At 52.7% G+C, this 17749-nt stretch overlaps 2 protein-coding genes across 2 annotated transcripts; one reads left to right on the top strand and one right to left on the bottom strand.

The window, feature by feature from the left end:
- Positions 1-290: 290 nt before the first annotated feature.
- On the top strand, positions 291-6726 carry ADIPOR1 (adiponectin receptor 1). Its single transcript, XM_015650801.3, has 8 exons — positions 291-374; positions 481-691; positions 1262-1381; positions 1990-2161; positions 3060-3246; positions 4180-4367; positions 5519-5712; positions 5999-6726. Exons 2-8 carry the CDS (start codon positions 542-544, stop codon positions 6125-6127), a joined length of 1140 nt encoding a protein of 379 aa, XP_015506287.1. The 5' UTR covers positions 291-374; positions 481-541; the 3' UTR covers positions 6128-6726.
- Positions 6727-7603: 877 nt separating this feature from the next.
- Positions 7604-16556, bottom strand: TIMM17A (translocase of inner mitochondrial membrane 17A). Its single transcript, XM_015650802.3, has 6 exons — positions 16427-16556; positions 11952-12051; positions 10469-10532; positions 9585-9713; positions 8932-9042; positions 7604-7919 (listed from the first exon to the last, which is right to left on the bottom strand). The coding sequence occupies exons 1-6, from the start codon at positions 16450-16452 to the stop codon at positions 7849-7851; spliced, it is 501 nt and encodes a 166-aa protein (XP_015506288.1). The 5' UTR covers positions 16453-16556; the 3' UTR covers positions 7604-7848.
- Between the last annotated feature and the right edge of the window lie 1193 nt (positions 16557-17749).

The following is a 17749-nucleotide window of genomic DNA, read 5'->3' as shown; positions in this document are numbered from 1 at the left end:
GGATAATGAATTGATAGATAATCCCGGATAATTCACTCGAAGGCGGTGTCGGTGGCCCCGCAGCCCCCGGGCGCTCGGCTCCCTCCGCTCCGAGCCAGCAGGGGGCAGCCGAGCGCGCAGCCATGGAGCCGAGCAGGGCGGCCAGAGCGCCTCCCGCCCGCGCCCAGCGAGGCAGCTCCACCAATCGCAGAGGGCGCTGGCCGTCGGGGCGGGAGGAACGAGAGACAGACAGGGATCCTGAGCAATCACAGAGCGCTTTCCCCAGGCTGGGGCCCTGGGGGCGCGGCCCCGAGCCCGGAAGCGGAGCTGTGCCTTCCCGTTCCCTCGGCGTTGCTTCCGGTGCCGCCGCCGCCGCCCGCGGGATGTAGCGGCCGGTGAGGGACGGGCAGGGAAGAGAGGGGTTGTCTGCTTCCAGCCCAGCAGGGAGAGCCCTGCCGCCGCTCCCGCCGCTCCCGGTAACTCTGCTTCTTCCACCCGCAGCGCGGCGGCAGAAGGACGCGGAAAGACCTTCATCGGCTGGCCCGGAGCACCCGCCGGCCCGATGGCGTCCCGCAAGGCCCCCGCCGGGGCGGGCAGCGGGCTGGCGGCCGCCGGCCGGGAGCGGGAGCGGGAACGGGCGCACCTGGAGCTCGCCGAGCTGGGGCCGCTCCTGGAGGAGAAAGGGGACCAAGGAGCCACCGGAGCTGCCAGCGTGAGCCCCTCCGAGACCCTCGGGCGGGCGGGGAGGCAGAGCCTGGCTCGGTCTCCTCGCTCCGTCCCCGCGGATTATCCCGGGAATCTGCCCGTTATCCCATTAATAACTAGCGGAGCGCAGCTCCGAGCCAGCCCGAACGCTGTTCCTGCCGGCAGGGATGGAGTCACCGGGATCGCTGTGTCTGGGCCGCCTGTTCCCAGCATTTCCCCAGGGCAGGGAATCACCTTCCCGAACCCTTTCCCGGCTGAGGAGAGCAGATGTGCCGGGAGCCAGAGCGTTCCCAGCTCGGAGCTGTCTCTGCCCGGGTGTCCCGGCTGCGCCGAGCGGCGGTTCCAGCCTTGGTTGTAGGGATGAAAATCCCTGGTGGTAATCCCACTTTTCGACAGGATAAATCTGGGATTAGCCTGCCCAGGACGGGTCAGGCAGCAGCGTGTTGCATAAACGAGGGTGACTGGGGGTCCTGCCTTGTCCTCTCAGAGGGATGAAGCCCCAGATGCCCTCAGAAGAGCAGGGATGATTCCTCTCCCAGGGGCTGGAATAATTCCCTCCCGGCTCTTCTCCCTGCAGGCTGAGGATCCGCCAGGCCCGGCAGCCCGTGAGGAAGAGGAGGAGGAGGTGGTGCGGGTGCTGACCCTGCCCCTGCAGGCTCACCATGCCATGGAGAAGATGGAAGAGTTTGTGTACAAGGTACTGGAGCTGGTGGTGATCCCCCGGTCTTGACTTTGGAGCAGATTCCCCAATCCCAGGGTTTGGGGTGACAGGCTGTGTCAGAATAAAGCTCCACATGGCCCCAGCTTGCTTCAGCTCTGCTGGGCTGATCCCAGTGGGGATGGCCAGGATGGGAGCCATAGTGGGTGAGGGCCTGGGAGCAATCCCGGTGTTCCTGTGGGCCTGGGTGTGGCCCAGCAGCCCCAGTGCTGGCTGGGGTGTCACCCAGTGCCCACAGTCACTGTGGCTCCTGTGCTTCTTCCCTGATCAAACGGGAATTCCCACCACAGGGAACAGTCTGTGGGTGTGGAAAGGTTAAAGCTGATGGTATCAATCGCCCCTGCCTCCCTGGGGGATCCTGGAATCAATCCTTTGGGGCCTGAGAGTCAAACCATGTGCTAACTGAGGTGAGGGTAAAATCACTCCCTGGGGGTTTTGTGGAGCAAAGTGCAGGATGTGGGTGGGTGGCTGACAGGGTCCACAGGGCACCTGATGTCTGAGAAGCCAAACTTCTTCTCCCTGAGGAGCAGCCAGGGCTGGGTTGTTCCCTGTGGGTCTGGGGCTCTGATCCCCCTGGTGTGTTGCAGGTGTGGGAAGGACGCTGGCGTGTGATCCCGTATGACGTCCTGCCCGACTGGCTCAAGGACAATGATTACCTCCTGCACGGACACCGGCCCCCCATGCCCTCCTTCCGTGCCTGCTTCCGGAGCATCTTCCGGATACACACTGAGACAGGCAACATCTGGACACACCTGCTGGGTGACTGTGGGGAACGGGGAGCCCTGGGGCTGGAGGGGCTCAGACCCTGCATTGGAGTCAGAACAGGCTCAGTGCTGGGTCCTCTCCATGCCCAGGGCTCCCTGTGAGGATGCTGTGCATGCAGGCAGATCAGACATGGAGTGTCTGGAGCCCCTTGGGAGAGAGGGACCAGGGCTGGGCTCAGCCACTGTAGGAGTGGGATGGCGAAATGTGTCCTGGGAAAAACAAGGAAGCCTCAGATGACGTTCCTCTGAAATGAGTCCAGAGGAGGCCAGAGAGGTGCTCTGAGGGCTGGAGCTCTTCTGCTCTGGAACTGGGCTGGGAGAGCTGGGAATACTTAGCCTGGAGAAGACAAAGCTCCAGGGAGACCTTAGAGCCCCTTCCAGAGCTGAAGAGGGACTTTGGACAAGGGCTGGGAGTCATAGGACAAGGAGGAATATCTTGCCACTGCCAGAGGGCAGGGTTAGATGGGATATTGGAAGAAATTTTTCCCTGTGGGGGTGGTAAGGCCCTGACCCAGGTTGCCCAGGGCAGCTGTGGCTGCCCCATCCCTGGAAGTGTCCACAGGCTTGGAGCAACCTGGGATAGTGGCAGGTGTTCCTAGCCATGGCATGGGCTGGAATGTGGTGAGCTTTAAGGTCCCTTCCTACTAAACTAGTCTGTGATTCCATGACCCTGTGAAACACATCAGCTCAGCAGCTCTTTGCCCTGTGCCTGCCCCTTCCCCTGATCCCAGACCTTCTCATTTGCACTTACAAAGACCTTAGCCAAGGAGCTACTGTGGGTTACTGAGCACCCCTGAGGACCTCCTGGAGCATGGCTAGGGCTGTTCTTATCCTGGCTCTGCTGAACTCCCTCACTTTGTCCCCCTGACTTCCTTCTCCATGTGCTGCTGCAGGGTTTGTTCTGTTCCTCTGCCTGGGGATCCTGACCATGCTGCGGCCCAACATGTACTTCATGGCTCCTCTCCAAGAGAAGGTGGTGTTTGGGATGTTCTTCCTGGGAGCAGTGCTGTGCCTCAGCTTCTCCTGGCTTTTCCACACTGTCTACTGTCACTCAGAGAAGGTCTCACGGACTTTTTCAAAGTGAGTCAGCGTGAGTGTGGTTGTGTGGTCTCCTGGGAGGTTTTGGGTTCTTGCAGCATTTCCTCTTGGAAAGCACTGTGTTCCCAAATGTTTTATCCCTGGGGGAAGGGAGCCTCCATCCAATCCAGCATGAAACCGAGAGGAAGCACAACAGGGTTCTGGAGGGTTCTGTCTGAGCATCTGAAATGTGCCAGGTCAGGGGCCTCAGGTGCATGATAAAGATCCTGGGACACTGCAGCTCCCAAGGGAACAGGCTCTGTTGCCTCTTGTAGCAGTGAATTGAGGAGGGGTCACACTCTCACTGGGCAGCTGGGGGCCATGGCCAGTTTGGCAGGACCCAGTTTACTGGATGCTTTTAAAAACCTCAGTTTGGACTGAAACCAAATGGAAAGAAGGAACAGGATTCCCAGCAGAGTGGGAAGGCTGGTCAGTGGTTTGTGCCTCTTCCTGGGCTGCTCCCACCAGCCTTTGCAGTGAGGCTCTCGAGTGACATTCTGCTCCCTCATGGCTGTTAAAGGCATTTATTTGAGTGCTGCTGGCTGGGAATCGTGCCCATCCCCTTTGCACAACCCCTAGAGATCCCACGGGATCCTGTCTTCAGAACAAATCCAGCAGGAATGCCCTTGTGTTCCTGGGAAGGCAGGGGGGGCGGTGCAGGGGCTATGTTTCAGTGGTGAGATGAGTGGAGGATCACAGATCCATGTGCACAGGGATTTGTTCCCTGTGGTTTGAGTTCCAGCCTCCTCTTGCCCCTCCCCAGCATTCCCACTGTGCCCAGCCCTTTCTCCTGTCACACCTGCCCTGATGGGACTCCAGCACAGCTCTCCTGCCCAGTGACTCCACTCAGGTGCAGGCTGGAGAGTCCCTTTCCACATGGAGGGGGCGGATTTTGGGGCTCACCTGTGGCTCTCTGTCATTGCACCCTGGCTGCAGGTTGGATTATTCAGGAATTGCACTGCTGATCATGGGGAGCTTCGTCCCGTGGCTCTACTACTCATTCTACTGCTCTCCACAGCCAAGACTCATCTACCTCTCCATCGTCTGTGTCTTGGGTATCTCTGCCATCATTGTGGCACAGTGGGACCGATTTGCCACTCCCAAGCACAGGCAGACCAGAGCAGGTAGGGGCTCCCTCCTCCCCCAGCTCCTGGGAATCACTTTGGGCAGATCTCGTTTGGGAGAAGCTCTGGGAGCTGCAGGCTTTCATTTCCCTGGAGCAGCACAGCACTGCAGGGAGCAGCCTCCTGCCTTCTCTTGCTGTGCTGGGGATTCATCTGCTGAGCAGAGCCTGAGGTTTGGAGTTTAAAAATAGCCTGGGTCAGCTGGGGCTGTGCCTTTTCTGCCTTCTACAGGAAGCAGTTTAGCAGCAGGAAGCTGCAGCTGAGGCAGAGGAGAAAGGAATTCCTGAGCTCTTCCCTGCCAGGGATGTGCTGGCTGGTCCCTGCCTTCCCGGGGGTGCAGTGGGGGGTTCCCTCCAGCCTGGCTGAAGCACCAGGAGACACCTCCCTCCCCAACTCCCAGGGGCCCTGAAGCAAATGTCTCAGAGCACTGTCCTGGCTGCATGAAGTGAGGAGAGACCATGCTGAGACAGAGGCCACCTGAGAGCCCTCAGATGAGGGCAGGGGAGAGGTGGCACTCACATCCCCCTGGCTCCTCCCCACTGTGCCCCCAGCACGAGCAGGATCCAGCCGGGTGCCACCCAGAGCCTCTCCAGGCCCGTGTCACCACAGTGCCACTTGTTCTTTGCCAACTCATCAGAGGGCAGAGTGAACATTTCAGCTGCTGCTGAGCTCCTTCCTCAGGAGCTGCAAGAAATTACTGTACTGGAAGGGGTGGCTGTGTTCCTGTCCAGTCCAAAGGGCTGGCACCTTACAAAGTCCATTCCCATAGCCAGGAGTGGGAGCTGCTGCAGCCCTGCATAAAAAACAGTGGGTGGATTCTACCCAACGGGCACAGGGGTGGTTTGCCTGGAATGTGGACCTGTGGCTCCCTCATTTTGGGAAGGATATGTGCCGTAGGATTGGAGAAGTTTGAGGAGTGTTAGGACAATTCTTTCAGACACAGTGGGGGGATTGTTTGGGGGTCTCCTGTGCAGGGCCAAGAGTTGGACACAATGATCTCTAAGAGTCCTTTTCAGCTCAAGATATTCTGTGAATTCAGTGAAGAAAAGCTGCTTCCCTAGCACAGGATGAGGGATTCAGGGGAATTGGTGGCAGGAGCAGCTCCCCTCAACTCCCACTGAGCTCGTTTCCCTGGTCTCTCTGGGCTACAGGCGTGTTCCTGGGGCTGGGACTGAGCGGGGTTGTGCCCACCATGCACTTCACCATTGCTGAAGGCTTTGTGAAGGCCACCACGGTGGGGCAGATGGGCTGGTTCTTCCTCATGGCTGTGATGTACATCACGGGCGCTGGGCTCTATGCTGCCCGCATCCCTGAGCGCTTCTTCCCGGGCAAGTTTGACATCTGGGTGAGTGTGGGGATCAGCAAACCTTGGGGGCAGCTCTGGCTCAACAGAGGGGGCATTGAGGGATGGATGGGATGTCAGGTTGTGCCTCAGCACAGTGGCAGGCAGACCTTGAACGGCTGCTGTGTGTGGGCAGGGTAAAATACAGGGTGGGAATCACTGCTGGGTGCAACAGGGGGGAGCAGAGAGCAAAGGACAGTCCTGGAGCAGCAAGGAAGAGGAAGAGGTGGTGTTGACAGTGTGGGTGTCCCCTTTGGTCTGGTCTAAAGGCTTTTTTGCTTCCCTCCAGTTCCAGTCTCATCAGATCTTCCATGTGCTGGTAGTGGCTGCAGCCTTTGTCCACTTCTACGGGGTGTCCAACCTGCAGGAATTCCGCTACGGCCTGGAAGGGGGGTGCACAGACGACTCTCTCCTCTGAGAGCGCCTGGTTTTAGTACAAGCTTCCTAAGTGCTTTTTAAACTCTTGTCTTTGCTAAAATCAAAGGAAGACTCAAAACCATTTGGGGTTGTTGGTTTGTTGTTTTTTTTCTTTTAAAGAAACAAAAAAGTAAGAAATGGGTAAATCCTTTAGCAAAGTTGTCGACCAAATCCTCACCCCCTTCCCCACGCACTGTGCTGGGGCTGCAGGGGGGTGCCTGACTCCTCCAGACAGTGTTTCTGCTGCACCAGGGTCACCTGGTGCTTGCTGCTCCTGCACAGCTGTGCACATCCCACTCTCCATCAACCAGGAGTTTTGCATATCCCCCACGGCAGTGCCTGGCTGGGGCAGCCCCAGGCACAGGCACACACTCATGTAATTTAAAGTTTTAATTGTCCTTTTTGTTTTGTTTTCCTTGACAAAGTAATGTAAACATAAATGAAAGAATATTTAATATTTAATACTAAGCTTTAAGACAACGCGCTGCCACCGCAGTCCTTGGCTCCCTCCATGTTGGGAGGAGGGAGGAAGAACAGTGTTGTAGGGAATGTAGAGCTGCTGTAGCTGATTGAAATAAAAAGGTCAATAGTTCAGTGTCACCACTGTGTCCATGTCCATTTTTGGGGTGGGGGAAGAGAGGGCTCTGGGCACCCCAGGAACAGGCCAGGAGTGCCCTGGGGCAGTGGAATCCCTCCAGCTGCGGTGGACTCTGGACTGGGCTGGAATAAAACAGGAAATTGGAGTGTTGTGATGACAGGGCAGGAAAGCCAGCCCTGGCTGGTGACAGCTCTGGGGCTGTGACTTCCTTTGGGGCTCTGCAGGGCAGGAGAGGTGGCACAGCCTGGCCAGGGTGGGAGCAGTGCAGGACCATGGCCCATTCAGAGACTTCTCCTGGTGCACAGGGGACAGTGACTGTCAGGAGGTTTGGAGGTGCAGAGGCCAGCAAAGTCCAGTTCAGGCAGCTGAGGGCCATTGCCTGACCTACAGGTGAAGGAGTGTGGGCAGAGCCACTATAGCCCCTGTGCCACCTGCCCCTGCCATCCCCCAGACCGGGGATGTCCTTTTGCTGAGCTGTCTGGATGTGGCTGGCCCAGCTTTGGAAATCCCCCAGGCTGGACACTGTATCAGGAATTCCCAGCAAGCAATAGCTTGATCAATGAGTTAATTAGTGAGTTACAACAGAAAACCTCACTGGATGTGATTCTGTAACTGCTAGCAAGAGGGAAGGGGCTTCTAGAGCAGGAGTTTAAGGACAAAACTGCAGAGCAGATGTGGTAATTCTGCTCAGGCCAGGATCCGAAATGAAAAGCAGGAGGCTGTGCTGGCAGCAGGTGCAATGCTTCCCCCTCCAGCCCCATAACTTAAATTTGACAGGGAAGAGGCTACCTTTCAGCTGCATTCACTGCAGGTGCAACATCCCAGAGAAGACTCCAAGACTTTCACTCCAGTCTGTGCCCAAAGGATGACAAGACTCCGTTTGGTCCTTGTCTCAAATCTCCTTGTATTCTACCAGACATGTGTAACATTACAGCAATGGAATATATCAGGAATAAATAGATTTTCTTTTCTAAAAGTTCTCCTGAGCAATTTGACATTGAGAAATGCTGCAGGTCCTCCTGGCATAGACCACCACTGGTCTAAGTACAAACCCCCTCCACATCCTCCAGGTGGGACTGCTCAGGAACAGGGGAGGAAGAGGAGGAGGAGGCGGCCAGGGACCATCATTGGTACTGTCGGTAGTCACTAAACGGGGGTGGCTGGAGCTGGGAAGGATCCTCTGACAACTGTGGGCCTAGAGCATGGACAGGGGAAAAGGCAAATAAATAACAAAATGCAGAAGATTCTTCCCATTAACAGAATTCACAGCTGGTTTGTTTATATAAATCCCTCTTAAAATTAATCATAAATCCTGGAGTTGTTTGGGTTTCATAAAGAGTTTCAAAAGTAGCATAGAATCACAGACTGGTTTGGGTTGGAAGAGACCTTAAAGCTTATTCAGTTCTACCCTCTGCCATGGGCACAGACATCTTCCACTAGTCCAGGTTGCTCCTAGCCCTGTCCAACCTGGCCATGGACACTGCCAGGGATGGGGCAGCCACAGCTGCTCTGGGCAGCCTGTGCCAGGGCCTCAGCACCCAAGGTCAGAGAGGGCTTGGAGCAACCTGAGATAGTGGAAGGTGTTTGTGCCCATGGCAGGAGGTAGAATGAGATGGGCTTTGAGGTCCCTGCCACCCCAATCCAGTCTGGGATTCTGTGACAGAGGTATTTAGCATTTTTCACAGGAAGCATTCCCACAACAATTCCTTACTCAGTGAGAGCTCTGCTTGCATTTTGCTTGGGAAAGAAAAAAGGCACGTAGATACTGAAGCAGTTTAGAAGAGAATCACCACCACCCTTTTTTGGAAATTATGTATCTCTACCTGCCAGGTCTTCATCCTTTCATTTACCCCAGAGTTCCCTACACAGACCACAACCTGCCAGACTCACTCCTCTTTTCCACAATGTGCTGCCTGCCATTCCCTCAAACAATTGTGTCCCACCCCTGAGTAAAACCCTTCTGCCACCATGTGCCAGGTGTGTGGCAGAAGCCAGGGACAGCAGGGACATCCCTGCTCTCACCCTTGCCACCTCCAGTCTCCCAGTGGGAAGCAGCTGGTGATAATCTCATCTCATCAGCACCTGCAGCTCCTCCTTGGCTTTCCACAGCCTCAGGAGCTGGCAGGGCAGTCTAGGATAAGAAGATGACTGCCAGGGGCACATCAGCAAAGCAAATCCTTGTGACACATCCTCTGCTGGCTCCTTACCGTTTGGGAACTGTGTGGAGGCAAATCTTGTCAGCAGAATTCCAGCTCCTTCGATCAGGGCCAGGAGAATTCCTCCCATTGCAGCAGATCCAACCATGGCAACAGGGCCATCTGGAAATGAAAAGCACAAACCAACACTTAATTCCTTTGGTACATGTGAGAATCCATTGAACCCCAGGATGGTTTGGGCTGGAAGGGACCTTAAAGATCATTTCATTCCACCCCCTGCCACAGGCTGGGACACCTTCCACTATCCCAGGTTGTGTCAAGCACCATCCAACCTGGCCTTGGACACTTCCAGGGATGGGGCAGCCACAGCTGCTCAGGGCACCCTGTGCCAGGGCCTCCCCATCCCCTTCGTGCCTTAATCTCTCCTAAAGCAGACTCAGAGCAGTAATTTTTTCCATTAAGCTGCATTAAAGGATAATTACTGGGCAACTCCCCTCACCCTCCTTTCAAGGAACACCGGGAACGTTTTGGGAGCCTGATTATTACTTTCCTAAGGACAGGAGAAAAGTTTCAGATTATTTTTCAGACTCTGAGACACCAAATTCCAACCTGGGTGTCACAGTGCTTTGAGTGCTTTGCTATAACAATGAGAAGTGTACATTTAGAGAGCAGGAGATTTTCATCTGATACCCCCAGTTTCTTACTTCTTGCAGCTAAAATGGCTCCAGTCAGGGCTCCGCTCGTGATGGAATTCCAAGGATCTTCCTTCCCTCTCATTCTGACCATACTGCAGTCAATCATGGAGAAGAGACCTCCCCAGACAGCAAAGCTCCCTGTTCCAAATCAAACCAAAGCCATTTTGGAGAGAGCAGAAAAGCCAGTTGTGCTGCACAGCAGATGCCAAGGTGTTTAATGTGCTCCCTTTCAGACATGAAGTAAATTCAGACTTACAAAGAGCCAAATACAGATTAAAATCAATACAGGAAATTTCCAACATGACATGTCATCATCCCCCTCTCCCCCCATTTTATATATCATCTCACTAATCTACAATTAACTACAGAAAATTTATCAAACCATGATTATAATGGAACTTTCATCCTAACAAAGTCAGATTAGCTGAAGAAACTTGCAGATTTATCCCTTTTTAACATATTTCCTCACAATGATGCAGTCATGTCACACTTCACATCTCACCCAACCCTGCTCCTGTGGCCTCAGGAGCTCAATATCCTACAGCACATGCATGGACACCCCCAAACTCTATTTTTGATCCAAGCTGGATCACTTTTCATAATCAGTTAGTTTTATCTTAACCCCCTCCACACCATGAAGAGGCTCCAGGGAGCTCTGCTGTTTAAGATATGACCTGTTATTAACTGCTGCCTTATCTGTCCAGGAACACAGACTGTTTCCTCCACAACCAAACTCATTTTGGATATATTAGAACTGTATTTACCCATTGCTTGGGCCAACAAACCTGCTGAGACTCAGCTCAGGTGTCAGTGCAGCTGCACCATCTGACATTCCCAAACTCTGTTATCTACCAACAGTCAATTCTGTGCAACAAAACCTCAAAATTCATTACCTCCCAGTTGTGGAGCTCTGGTTTTAATGGCTGTCAAGCTGCCCCGCAGCCGGTGGTTTACACCCTAAAATAAGAGAATTCAGTTAAAATAAAACAGTAAAATCTTACAGCCAAGCTGAGTCTATACTGCAAAAACCTGCCACAGGCCCAACACATTTCTGAGCCTCAGCATCTGTGAGGAGCTGAGACAAAGTGTGCTAGTGTGCTTTACATCTATTTCACTATTTATCACTTCCATACAATATTCCTGTCAGGTACAGATGGGAATTACACACCAGGCAGGAAACAATTTAGGTTCACAGTCGGAGTGTCCCAGCAGGACTGAAGGAGGCATTACAGTAACATTTTAGCAGGATAAGCAGTGATTTTTCTCATGTATAATTTTTCTGATGGGCAATGACACTAGCTGTCCTATGTTTAGTCATTCCTGCAGGTGGAATCAGAGGTGTCTTTGTAGCAAGAGAAGCAAAGTCACGCTGAGCTTTCCAGAGTCCAATACTCAACACATCACCCAGGACCCCACAGAACAGTTACACATTTTCCCACACTTTAACACAATTTAAAGAATATCCACCAAGTTTTATTTTTGTTACAATCACTCAGAAGTGGGGATAGGTGTATTTAGCAAGTCTTAAGCAAAATTAAGAATCTAATTAAGCACACAATCCTTTTCAAGTGAAGTGTCTGCAGAATCTGACTTGTTTGGAAACAGTTACTTATCAAACCCACCTCAAGCCAACAGCTTATTGCCAGAGTAACATCGAAAACACCTCATATATGAACTCAGAGAAATTTTAAAACAAATATTCTAGCAGCAATTGGATCTTAATTTATCAAATGTCTCTGCAATGGGCTTATAGCCAAAATTTTGCAGCAGATATCTCAAAAGTGAAAAACAACTTGCATCAGCAAAACTTCACTTCCATGTTTAATCACTCCTGCACTAGAACCAAACCTGAGGATTAAAAAATCAAGTTAATAAAAGGAGCAATGATTAAATAAGAGATTAATTGAAGAAAATTATACCCTTTAATATAAATATTAAGGAGAAAAAGATTCTTTCTTTGAGTCATTCCATGTTTTAAAAGAAAGGGAAGGGCCAGGAGAGGAAGGAGAGCCCAGGCTCCATGCCCCTCCATGCAGACAGAACCACAGGCAGCAGATCAGCCAAGATGGATCTTTCTGGTTGTACTTCCCATCCTGAGGGAAATGTTCATCAGTTAGGGAAGAACAAGCTACCAGTGTCCCACTGCAGCCACCAGGGCAAATGGGGAAGCAGCAATTTTATCCCCAGAGATGAAGAACCCCCACAGATCTTGAGCCAGGACAGATTCTCATGGTCTGGATTAACAGTGTACAGGTCTTTAGTCAGCCCTGCTCCCTGCACAGGGATTTATTCTCCTTCCCCTTCACTGTCACACTCCCTGGAGCAGGCAGTGGAGGGAAGACTGCAGTCATTGCACCTTCAGAGGATTTTACTCACCACTGGGGAATTTCGGAAGCCTTTGATAGCCTGGAAAATGCCCCCTCCTATGGCCCCCATGGTGAAGGCCCCTCCACAATCATCCACTATCCTCCAGGGACTGGAAAGAAAAACAGAGATGAAAATATTAAACCCCATCATGTTAAACCGTGTGAGTGGGATGGATCCAGCACTTTGGCACTGGTATAACTGGGGTGAAGATCAAGCCTGGTGGCTCTACTGTCTCACATACAGCTCACTGAGCAGGCAGCAACACAGAACCAAGAATATTTCAGCAAAACAAACTCAACCTTTGCCAGAGTCTCCTGGCCTCCTTCCCTGGAGTGGTAAATACCAAATATACAGAAATGCCTGAACTCCTCACACAAGGCAGAGACATCCATCATGGAAAACTCCTGCAGAATTCCAGCTCTACCCTACTTACATAGTGTAAATAGCTTTAAATTCCCTGATCTCATTAATCTCTCGATCTACAGAGAACTGAGGCAGCAAATTCCATGAGACTCAGTTCCCAGTTGTCACAAAACACCTTTTCTTGAATTACTCACCCTTTTCATTTGTTTTGCTTATTTAAATGAGACTTCAAAGTAATCTTTGCTGAGCTGGAAAGGTTTTTCCTGATGCATCCAGGATCTCTGAAGTCCATTCAAACAAAACAGAGATCCCCTCAGAGGTATAGCACCCAATTTTCCTGCTCCAACACCACAGAGCAGCCAGGAAAACCTTGCACAGAAGCACCTTCCTGCAGCACAGGCTGTCAGTACCTGCTGGGGAGCCTGAATCTGGGGTTCGTCTGCCAAGAACTGAAGCCTTGCAACCCTAAATCAATCCTAAATTAGGTAAGCTTTAAGATGCCATTAACTTCTGTTGTCGCTGTGGGTAATTTCAGAGCATAAAATAACAAAGCTGTTTGGTTTCTTTCATCTTGTACTGAGATCTTCCAGCCAAGCACTCAGGTGATTTAATGCCTACACTGCCAATAATCAGAAAATGCAAAAGTCAGCCTACAACAGCATGCAGGTAACAAATCTGAGCACCATGGCAAGTGTTTGTGTCAGGCAGGATTATCAATGAGCACTTCCAATTTCACTCAGAATGTCATGTTTCTGTTCCTGAGGAGCCCCTACAGCTTCCAGCTCCTGCATATGAGGACATTATCCCTGACCTGCCACTTCCCCACCTTACACACCTCCTCTAGTGATGGGTGACAAACCCCCTTCACTGTGCTGCAGGCTTTGCCACAAGATGTTTTCCTCCTGAAGAAATCTCTAATTTGCAGTGCCTCTCCTGAGTGTTCTCCCAGGCTCCTCACGTTCACAACCTAATTCCAAACCTCCTCCTCCTCCACAGCCAGCCCTGCCCCTTGTCAGAGTGAACTCCTGTGGGCACAGATCACACTCAATGTCAGCTTTGCTTTTGTACCTTGGATCGCTGGGTCATTCCCAAGGTGCCAGGACCCCACCCAAGTGTCACCACTGAGTGTCCCCAGCAACAGCTACATCCACATCCCAAATCCACATGGCCTCAGGAAGCAGAGGGGTGTATTTTTTCCTTCATCACCTCCTGCTTGTCTGCACATGGTTTCATCTCATTACAACCCCATCAGCCCTAACTGCATTCAATAACTCAACAATTTATTTTCCTTCCACTCTTTCATGCATCAGGAAAAGGTTCCTAGCACACTCTTGCCCAAGATACCAAAATGGAAAGCAACTCACAGCTCTTTTGGGATTTTTTTGTTGTTTTATTCTCACATCTCTTGTGCAGATTTTTATTTCCTCTGTTATGAATAAAACATCCCAACTCTCTCCCTTTGTTAACTCTCTAAGAGTGATCTGATTAAAAGGCCTTTTGGAAACCTAAATGGATTATGTAAAGCAGGTTTCCCTTATGCACAAAGTCATGGAATTCCAATCTACAAATCTGCTGCTTTTTCCTAAAACCTTGTTAATGAGACCCCAATAATGGAAAGCTTCCCTCTCTAACCTCATTAGCTGTTACCTTAGGGATTCCTAATTTTCATTTTAAACTACTCTCCAAGCTTTTCTGAGCAGCTTTTACATCAGAGAATCTCTTTGATCCCAGCACAGCCAGCCCGTGTGTCAGTTCCTCCAAACTCCGTCAGAGCTGACACAAAATTCCCCCAGCCTTTGCACTGTTTGACCTCATAAAGAACTGGAGGAGAAGAAAAGAGATTATTCCATTGTTAACCTGGCACTTATCCACAAGCATTGCAGTACTGTTAACTGTTTCCCTGACTCTGAGGTGCAGGGAAATGACATGTGGATAAGGTCGGGTTCCTGCTCCTGACAGCACCAGAGACAGCTCAGAGATGAGGAATGCAAAGGCCAAGACTTCACTTCTCCCAGGGCTCTGGGACAGCCACACACCATTTCTGGCTGCCTGGGAGAGGAGTGAGTCCTCCCTCCAAGCCCCATGGCATCCTGCAGCTCTCCTGACAGCTGGATAACCACTGGAATCAGAGAACACCACACTTTAAATGAAAATAGGCCTTTTCTCTCTGCCAACGGCTCATCAGGAACCAGAACGGGGAACACCAACAGCCCCACATGGCTTGGCAGCAAAACACCCCTACAGCACAGCAGTAAGGATACAGCTTCAAGCTGCAGCTGGGGAGGGTCAGGAGGATATCAAGAGGACTTTCTGCACAGAAAGGACTGTCAAGCATTGGAAGGGGCTGCCCAGAGTGGTGGTGGAATCCTCATCCCTGGAGCTGTTCAAGGAATGAGGGGAGATGGCACTCAGTGCTCTGGTCTGGTTGACAAGGTGGGGGTCACAGGTTGACAATGCTTCAGAGGTTAGACTTGATGGTCTGAGAAGTCTTTTCCAACCTCAACCAATTCTGAGATTACCTGAAGACCACAGCCATCTATAAATAAATACTATTTACTTTGGCCATGTCCCAGACTTAATGCTGTTTAAAAAGGCAGGGGTGATGTTTATGGACCAACTTAATACATGTCAGGAAAGTAACCTACAAAGTTTGGGAAAAGCCTCATGATCAGCTGCAGGTCCCTGTCTGCAAAGGTGAGCAGAATCTCAGCCTGGTTTGTGCTGGAAGAGACCTTAAAGCTCATCCCATTCCACCCCCACTTCCACTATCCCACATTGCTCCAAACCCCAATGCCCAATCTGGCCTTGGACACTGCCAGGGATGGGGCAGCCACAGCTTCTCTGGGCAGCCTGGACCAAGGCCTCACCACACAGGTAAGAATTTCTTCCCACCATCCCATCTAACCCTGCCCTCTGGCAGTAGGAAGCCATTCCTCCCATCCTGCCTGTGACTCCAGGCCCTTGTCCCAAGTCCCATGCTAAGAAACTCTGCCCATTATTCAGTAACCCCGTGCTTGAGCTTGCATTTAATCCTTTTGTTACTACAAATACAACCTTTGACTTGCAACCAATGTGTAGGTCTACAAAGACAGTGCTGAACCATGACAGAAGTCAGACACTGCCAGCTTGGCATGGAGGGGGCTGGGGGGTTGGGCTAGGCTTATGGAAATGGGGAGGGAGAAGAACAGGGCCATGGGGGGTGTGAGGGCAGCCTGGGGGGAACCAAAGATGAGGGAGGACTTGGGGGCTGAGGGTGAGAGAAAGCTGAGGAGAGCGTGGGGGAGGCTGACGACAGACGAGACTGAGGATGAGGGAGAGAACTGAAAAAGAAATAAGGGTGAGAAAAGGCTGAGTGGGGTGAGGGGGAGGCTGAGAGTGAGGGGAGCTGTAGATGAAGGAAGGCTGAGATGGTGGCGCTGATGATCGGGGGTCTTTGGATGAGAGGAAGGACTGAAGATGGGGGGGGACAGATGGTGGCTGAGGATGAAGATGGGACTGAGGATTGTAGGGGCTGTACATCGGGGAAGATATGAGGTAGCTGAGAATGAGGGGGGATTGAGGATGGATGATCTGAGAACGACGAAAGGACTGAGGATGAGAAGGGGAGCAGAAGGGGGAAGCCTGTAAATAAGGAATGGACCGAGAATGTGAGGAGCTGAGGACAAGGGGGAATTGTGGATAGGGAGACCCATGATGGGGGGGGCTGAGGCCGAGGCGGGCTGAGAATAGGGAGGCACTAAGGATAAGGGAAGGCTGGAAGGGAAGCTGAGGACGAGGGACCGAGGCAGGGCTGTGAATAAGGGGGTGCTGAAAGACCGAACATAGGTCCGCCAGTGCAGCGCCCGCCGCCGCCCCCGGAGGCGCATGAGCGGCGCAGGTCGCAGGGCCCCGCCGGCTCCTCGCCGCTCCGAGAGGCCGCGGGGGCTCGGTAGCGCCAGGGCCCGGCTGCCAGGCCTCGAGCGGGCCTCGCGGCACGGCCTGGCCTGCGCCGCCTCCCGCAGGGGGCCCCACCAAGGTCAACTCCGCCCCCCAGACGGGGAGCGGCCCCGGAGCGCGCCCGCACCGCTCACCCGCCCCGTCCCGGCGCTCGCGGATCCCGATCCCCATCCCCATCCCCTCACCAGGGCTCACGAGCGTACTCCTCCATCTTGCCCGGCCCCACCGCCTCCCCGCCCGCGACTGGCTGCGGCGACCCCGCTCCGGCCAATGGCAGCGGAGGGCGGGGCGAGGCGCTGAGCGGGGCGTGTTTGCGCGTGCGCCGTGCCCAGGCCCCGCCCCGGGGCCTGATTGACAGGTGCAGCGATAGTGGGGGTGTGGCCGAGCCGTGAGGGGAGAAATCCCAGAGTGAGTGATCCGTCGGGTCCCTGCAATTCCTCCCTAAATTCCATCCACTGACACGCCCTGCTATGGGCAGGGTCACTTTCCACTATCCCAGGGCGCTCCAAGCCCCGGCCAACATAACTTTGGACATTTCCAGGCATGGAGCAGCAAGAGGGCCTCACCATCCTCAGAGGAATTCATTCCCAGTACGCCATCTAACCCTCTGTTAGTAGGAAGCCCTTTGTCCTGTCACTTCAGGCCTTTGGACAAAGTTCCTCTCCAGCTCTTTTAGGAGCAGTACCTGTGCAAGTTGCTCCAAGGACAAACCACTGCTCCAAATTTCATGGAATCATAGAGTGGTTTGGATTTGAAGGGACATTAAATCTTACCCTGTTCCACCCCTTGCCACATGCAGGGACATATTCCACTAGACCAGACTGCTCAAAGCCTGTCCAACCTGGCCTAGAACATCAGGGTCCAAGCCCACATCATTCCTGATGCTGCTGCATGAGCTGGGCTGACCTCTCACGTCCCAGGGTGTGCTCCTGTGGTTCTGTGTGTAGGTGGGAGCTGGGACTTGACGTCCCCATCACCAGGCCAGTTCCCAGGGCAGGCAGAGCTGGAATCCAGAGAACAGTGTCATTGCTGGCAGAAGATTCCCAGGCAGCTTGCAAAGCTCTCATCACAAGACGAGGCTGTTCCCTCTTGTCCCATCACTTGTTCCCTGGATGCATAGATCTGCCCCCACTCGGCTCCACCCTCCTGTCAGGGAGTTGTGGAGACAGAGAAGGTCCCCCCTCAGCCTCCTTTCCTGCCCTGGAGCCTTTCCCCACCCAATGGTTTGCAGCCACTCTAAATTGTAAATTGCTTTTTTTTTTTTTTACTCCTAATTTGGCAGTACAGGCTCTGCTCTCCTGTAAGGACAGCAAATCATTTGGTAGCAAAAACTAAATGCAAAAGAAGGTTGTTCTGTAAGGACTTAATTTAATGAGCTAAAGCACCATGAGGGAGCTAGAATGCTCCACCTGCTGTGTTGGGTTCTGATGCTTTAAAAGCCTTCTAGGGTTTTATGAACATGTGTTTGGCCTCTTTTAAGGTGTGGGAACAGAGGTCACGCAATTTCG

The sequence above is a fragment of the Parus major genome, chromosome 26, assembly GCF_001522545.3.
Source record: "Parus major isolate Abel chromosome 26, Parus_major1.1, whole genome shotgun sequence".
Taxonomy (NCBI): Eukaryota; Metazoa; Chordata; class Aves; order Passeriformes; family Paridae; genus Parus; species Parus major.
The sequence above is the reverse complement of the archived record's forward strand: the minus strand, read 5'-3'. Positions and strand labels throughout refer to the sequence as shown.

Excerpts from the sequence above, each read along its gene's own strand:
- ADIPOR1 (XM_015650801.3), top strand. The coding sequence starts at position 542 with ATGGCGTCCCGCAAGGCCCCCGCCGGGGCGGGCAGCGGGCTGGCGGCC. Across the intron at positions 692-1,261 it reads GAGCCACCGGAGCTGCCAGC|GCTGAGGATCCGCCAGGCCC; the intron begins GTGAGCCCCTCC and ends TTCTCCCTGCAG. Across the intron at positions 3,247-4,179 it reads GTCTCACGGACTTTTTCAAA|GTTGGATTATTCAGGAATTG; the intron begins GTGAGTCAGCGT and ends CCCTGGCTGCAG.
- TIMM17A (XM_015650802.3), bottom strand. The coding sequence starts at position 16,452 with ATGGAGGAGTACGCTCGTGAGCCCTG. Across the intron at positions 12,052-16,426 it reads GAGTACGCTCGTGAGCCCTG|TCCCTGGAGGATAGTGGATG; the intron begins GTGAGGGGATGG and ends TTTTCTTTCCAG. Across the intron at positions 7,920-8,931 it reads CTCCACACAGTTCCCAAACG|GCCCACAGTTGTCAGAGGAT; the intron begins GTAAGGAGCCAG and ends TCCATGCTCTAG.